Raw genomic sequence first — 6,512 nt, forward strand, 5'->3', positions numbered from 1 at the left:
TTCTGCACTGTGTAATTTTTAAATATTTGGATCTTATGTTAAGATAAGCAAGGAAAGCATCACCAACCCAAGAACCTTAAAGAAATTTGTTTGGTCCATGAGTGGTGAATGATTAGGAAATATGGTAAGGATGATTCTGTAAGTAGAAAAAAGATGTCACATTTTGTGGTAAAGTCGATGTACGAGTTTATATTTTGCGAAGAGTATTAGGAAAACTACTTATGGAGTAAAATTTGAATGTCCTACCACTAAAGAGCAGAGTAGGTACAGTTGTTGAATTTGGTAGGAAGTTTGGTCCAATGTGGCACGAGCAATTGAAGTTTGGAACTCAATTCTGAGACGGCTAATTAATTTGGATCTTGAAATCCATTTGACCCTGGGCTATCCATTGTTTATGTTATTACAGCGCCATGGTAACAGTGTGTGCATGTGTACACAAGTACCTATAAACTAGGCTTAGGATTGACCACATATTTTCCAAGTTTACCGTTTTAGGTACACTCTGAAGGGACCAGCTGTGCAAAATTTTGGTTGGGTTGTCTGTTTCGTTGTGTTAATTACATTCACATCTTTAAAATGGTAAAATAATTAAAAAGCTACCAAAGCCACCTGGACTTCACTCCACCGCGATTAGGATGACACAGTTTTAGACCAAAGTTAATTACGTGGCTTTTTTTTTAAAAAGGGGTCACTTTGACCAAGAATTAGTAAAAAAGGATAGTTTGATTTTTTTTTTCAAAATAGGGTCAAGTTATCGTGGTAGAGGACGACATTAAAGGTGAAGTCGTCCTCCACCGTACCGATTTCTTTTTTTTTTTTTCCAAAAAACGAAACCGTGCTCTCAGAAACCGGTTTCTATATATTTTAAAAGTGAAGTCGTCCTTGGACCTGACGACTTCACTTTTTGGTTTTTTTTTTTTTTTTTACACATTCAGCTTTATATATATATATAAAAAAAATTATATTATTTAGTTTTTTTAAAATATTTGTTTAAGTAAAAATATGAAAAATAGTTTTAAAAAAATTCTAAAATACTTAATCGTTAAACCTTAATACAAAATTAAGAAGATAAAATGATACAAATTAAAAAAATATTAAAAAATCCTTCGATAATTATATTTGAATATTTAATTTGTTAATGTTTATTTTATTTGTGGTTTAGTTAGTCTACTAACTATCAAGTATCATTTAATAAAATACTAAATTTGTAAAATCGAACGAAGAAGTAGAGAACGTTTTGACCAAATCAGAAGAAACTGGCGAAAAAATCACCATTGAGGATGTCACTTTATTTCTCTACTGTAAACAAATATTTAAAAAAAAAACTAAATAATATATAATTATATATATATATATGTATATATATATTTATAGAAACCGGCTTCTCAGAGCACGGTTTCAGTTTTTGAAAAAAAAAAAAAGAAACCGGCACAGTGGAGGACGACTTCACCTTTAATGTCGTCCTCTACCACTACGACTTGACCCTATTTTACAAAAAAAAATTCAACGAACCCATTTTTACAAATTCTTGATCAAAGTGACCCTTTTTACAAAAAAGCCTAATAACGTTCTTCCAATCTCAGAATGTTCGTCTCGTTTTTCCATTTTAACTGCTGCTATGAGATGAGATGTTCGAAAGTAAGTTCATAGAATTTACGAACCCATCCAACCTAACATGAGTCACATTCCAGTTTCTCTAACCACGCACAATTAATTTAGCTAGCATGGGGATGGTGATGGCCATAAATGTGTACACATTTGACCTCGCCCCCACAAAGATGTGAAAAGATAAGGATATTACTATTTTAAAGCGAGGTTTTCTATCAAGTACAGGAGTAAGAGCATATACCCCCATATTTAATCTATAGTTCAATGTAGTTTTAAAGTCGTTCAAATTTAATGGTTGGTACACCCTTAAAAGAACTTTTTTGTTAAAGGTAAAAACTGTTTACCAAAAGAAAGGGAAAGCTCAGAAGATTAGTTTCCAGGTTAATACATTGGCTTAGACTACATGAAACTGAAAATGGGCAAACAAATATATTAATGCAACATTTGCGTGTTAGAGGCTAGACAACACGATTCAACAAGTTATCGCTAAAGAGAAAAGGAGGAATACAGATGGAACTATTAAAATTAAGAATTTAAGGAAACAAAGCTTAACTCATATTGACTGCTTTGGGAATCTTCCTCTACGAATATTGTTGGAGAAGATAAAGAAGTAAAAAACGTTATCTGATAAAGCAAAAGAAAACCATAAAGACTGCCTGAGAATTGAGCAAGAAAGCGAAAGAAGGTGGTAACATCACTTGGGCTTTGGAAGCACCAAAACTCGTGGTTGGTTGTTCCATAATCATGTTCAGACACACAAAGAGACACGCGCGCGCCTTTCATCAGAAACGTAACCAAATTAACTTTATTTATTCCCTACTCACTGTCTTCTGCACCCTATACTTAAAAAATTGTTATATTTTCCCTTTGGGTCACCATTTTCTTCCCTATGCTCGATTCATTTGACCAAGACCGTCGGAAAATGAGCGAAGCTTCCACACATGCAGTAACATGCGGAATGACAAAAGTTTTTAACTACGCCTTGCACTGACACTGACTAATTTCATATGCTTACAACTCAGTAATTCGGGAGTCATAAGATGCACATTTACTAAGTTTTAAAAAATGAGTAAACAATCGACATTACAACTTCGCCTGTCTCACCTTTATAAATATAATTTTATACGAACATTTAATTAATCAGTATACGATTGATGATGTGATTCAACAAGAGACACACTGGACTGGTGTGCACACAAATAAGATTGAATCCCAGAATTGCAATTAGTATACTACTAACTCCATAACAATTGTTCTTGACGATTCTAGTCAGTTGTACCATTCCGTTTTTCTTTTATATATATATATATGTGAGAAAATACTCAAGACCATACTCTCTAATGAGAAATTAAAGTAAATTATGGTTACTATTTACAAGCACACAGCAGCTACGTAAAAAAATAATGTAAAGCATTCATTATCTGACAATTTCATTATCAGGAGCACTGACAAAATAACATCATAAAACAACCGGAAATATAAAAGGGCTGTTTGGTACATCAATATAGACTGAGCATTGTTCCTGTAACCCTACTCCATTATCTCGGCAAAACACCCACGTTGCCTTTTCAAGCACATAACTTCCACACCATGTAGAAGTTGTCAGCGCCAAACTGGCTGAGGTCGATGGTGGACTCTTTAATATTACCACCATCGACGCTTAGATATGTTGCTAAGTAACAAAAGTTTAATGGGTCCACTATACCAGAGTTTCGCCACCTTACCTCGTTTATGGAAGGTAAACTAAAATTAACCTCCAATTGCTCTATTCCGAAGTGGAAAAACGAGCTCCAACTCCATAGTTGGATTCTGCATTGAGTATAAACATTCACTCAGGTGTGCATAATACCAGTGAATTTTTATGCTCTATTTACAGAACTATTAAGAGGCATGAACAAACTTCCACAAAAAGAACCAACTGAACCCCCTACTCTAACATCTAAACGTTAGTAGTCAAAAACTAGTGACTGCTATTAACAATTGCCTTGAATTGATCCTACCCCCAACGTTAGATTTCCATCTTCCAGATCATGTTATCAATACTGCAATTATGTGATTTCTCCAGTGCAACGACTTTGGCTCGGTGTACTGCTGATGAGTTTTTTCCTCTTTCGTCCTGAGGAAGTTCACAAGCTTCGCTTACAGAACCCGTTCGCAAATCAGCTGGGGGAATGAAGCAATCAACTGAAAGACCTGGTACATTGAATGCAACCTCTTCAATCGTCCAGGCCTCTTCCATTTTTGTTTTAGTATGGCTCATGGCCATCTCCCCAAACCTGAAAAGGGTTACCACGGAATGCCCAGAGTGAGCAATCATTATACCTTCCACAGGCTTGTAATCACCGAGGAATGAATTGATTGTGGTCTCCCAATAAACTGCATCACCCCCATTAGATTGGATGCGCGTCAGATGAGAGTCCTCAATGTGAACAAGAAGACCAGTCTTCTGGCTAAAGTAGCCAAACAATACATGCCTTATAATCTCGGCAGGACCCTCACTCCGAGCCTTCAATGTTTCAGGGTCAGTACAAAGCTTCAGGATGAAGCAATCCTCACCATTGATGTTTTTCTCTCCTATGCATCTGGCATCAGCAAACATACTTGCAGTGGTTCTAGGATCAATACCCTGATCAAACAAATATACACACTTAGAAATTAAAGAGAAAAAAGGAACAACCAGAGAAAATCACAAGTTGCAAGTTTTAAAACAAAATCAACCTGAAGAGCACGCCGCAAAGGCCTCACGGGTCCCTTGGCCGTATGAGCACCGAGCCAAGGGGTGTGCCTCCAGACAAGCTTGCCATTGCAGCCAGCATGAACCTTGCTGCCCCCAACTACAAGCTCTACATACCACATGTCCGGATTCATCTGCCAGAGCACGAATCCGCCAGACTCCGCACACCTAGACGCATTTCGGTTCTTCACTACCTTAGTCGCAGTTTCAAACTCAGAAGCCACCATTTTAACCTTTCCCATCGCATAAGCATTTCGTATAGAGTTCTGCAACTTTAGCCCCCCAGACGCTGCTAGGTACTGCTGCAATATGTACTGGGCAGAAGAAGTTTCCTGCAAGGTTTCCCATGAACAAAATAAAACCCAAAAAAGAGTTAAGAATATTAACCTATCACCATTGAACTTCACTATTAACAATAAACACACATTTTATACTTTAATTTCTAAAAAGAAGAAGGTTCCTTTCTCCCCCTATACTGCAAAATAGTTAAATGCATCAATTTAAGAAAATTATGTGAGTTATTACTGAGTAAAACTATCTCATAAAACAAAACCGGGTTGAAAGGCTCTTGTTTCGTCCATATCCTAACTATTTTCATCCTAAATTTCTGTTCTCAGCAGGAACTCTTAGTGAAATTACAGAGACGAAGCACGTGACTGAGTGTGTCACTGGTTAACGATTTGAGCCAGACACTTGGAAAAGAGATAAAACTAGAAATCCCAAAGTGAATCTTACACGGGATCAAAAGACGACAAGGAGCATAAAACGTTACATAAGTTACCAGAAAAGCCATATTATGAGTAGCTGAAGAGAAAACGACCAAAAATCCAAAGCACAAGCATCCAAACAAAAGAGAGAGATAGAGAGAGAGAAGGAACGAATTCATTCACTGTAAAGTACCGAAGAAACAGCAAAACACCAAAGCATGTTCGAGAAAAAAGAGAAATAGGAGAAACGTTATGACTGAGAGGACTCACAATGGGAGTGTCTTTAATGCTGAGGTGAGGCAAGGGGTCGGTGGCGCACACGTGAACGGGAGCGAGTGGGGCGCCCATGACACCGAGAAGGAGTCTCAGATCAGACCTCTTGTAAGACACGGAGGGGGCACGTGAGAGCTGGCCCTTCATCCAGTTTCCGAGACCCGACCCGATTCGCTTGGGATCCCCGTTCTCGGTGGCGTCCGGGTCGGGCCCCTCGATAAGAGGCGTGAGCGTCTCACCCAGCGGGCGGAGACTGGCGGATCTCGCGACGGAGGAGTCCGGGTTGTGCTTCTTGCGGCGGAGGAGACCCGAAATGGGGGAGGCGGTCCGGGCGGGGCTCTTGGAGCGAGAACGCGACGGGGAGAGGCCGCGTACAACCTCGTCTTTGAGAGCGGAGAAGAAAGACTGCTTATTTTCCATTGGGGAGAGTAGAAAAGAAAAAGAAAGAGAGAAAGAAACCACTCCTAGAAGGGTGAGGAAGAAGTGGTGAGTAGTGAAGAGAAGGGAAAGAGAGAAAGAGAGAGTTTCATAGATATAGAAAAAAGAGAGAGAGAGAGAGAGAATGAGAAAACGGTTTTGGAAGAGTGGGAGGAAGTGAGTTTTGTTTGGAGCAGTGTGTGTGGGTGGGTTTGTGGGCGTACGGTTCCGCTGAGAGAGAGAGAGTGAGAAAAAGCGAAACAGAGAGAGAGAGAGAGAGAGAGAGAGAGAGAATGGTATTTTATTTGCTGCTTTATGGGAAGGCTGAAAGGTTGTGATAATATTATATAGCTCTTTTTGGTCAGTTGCACTAGCAGTTGCAACCGCGGAATATTTACCTTTTTTTTTTATTTTCTTGTTATTTCGTACACACATGAATTTCATTTTCATTATATCATTTAAACGCTCTTTCCTAATGTAATAATACGTATCTCTTCCTAACACACCTTTCCTCTTTTCTCTATCTTTTTTTTTTGTTCGGATTTAAGGGGAAGAATTAAGAATAAAAAAATTAGTATTGAGAAACGTAAATAGAAAAATATATTAATATTAACAGTTGCAATTCAATAGCTTTCAGAATCAATTAAGAAATAATTAATATAAAAATATACAATAATTTAATATGTTTTTAAATGACGCTTTTTTTAGTTAAATTTCGTTTGCGTGTGTATCTCTCTATTATGTATATAATGTCGTAATTTAGAATATTTCTT

At 37.8% G+C, this 6,512-nt stretch overlaps 1 protein-coding gene across 2 annotated transcripts; it reads right to left on the bottom strand.

The window, feature by feature from the left end:
• Nucleotides 1–2,997: 2,997 nt before the first annotated feature.
• Nucleotides 2,998–6,048, bottom strand: LOC114191660 (uncharacterized). 2 transcript variants are annotated; one of them, XM_085676095.1, is made up of 3 exons: nucleotides 5,299–6,048; nucleotides 4,327–4,674; nucleotides 2,998–4,234 (listed from the first exon to the last, which is right to left on the bottom strand). In XM_085676095.1, the coding sequence occupies exons 1-3, from the start codon at nucleotides 5,740–5,742 to the stop codon at nucleotides 3,617–3,619; spliced, it is 1,410 nt and encodes a 469-aa protein (XP_085532221.1). In that variant the 5' UTR covers nucleotides 5,743–6,048; the 3' UTR covers nucleotides 2,998–3,616. The 2 variants fall into 2 exon arrangements, with proteins under 2 accessions (XP_085532221.1, XP_027936783.1); XM_028080982.2 differs by having other exon boundaries at nucleotides 5,320–6,046.
• Nucleotides 6,049–6,512: the final 464 nt, after the last annotated feature.

This window comes from Vigna unguiculata, chromosome 7 (assembly GCF_037176805.1).
Source record: "Vigna unguiculata cultivar grain cowpea cultivar isolate G323 ecotype 2 chromosome 7, ASM3717680v1, whole genome shotgun sequence".
In the NCBI taxonomy this organism is placed as follows: Eukaryota; Viridiplantae; Streptophyta; class Magnoliopsida; order Fabales; family Fabaceae; genus Vigna; species Vigna unguiculata.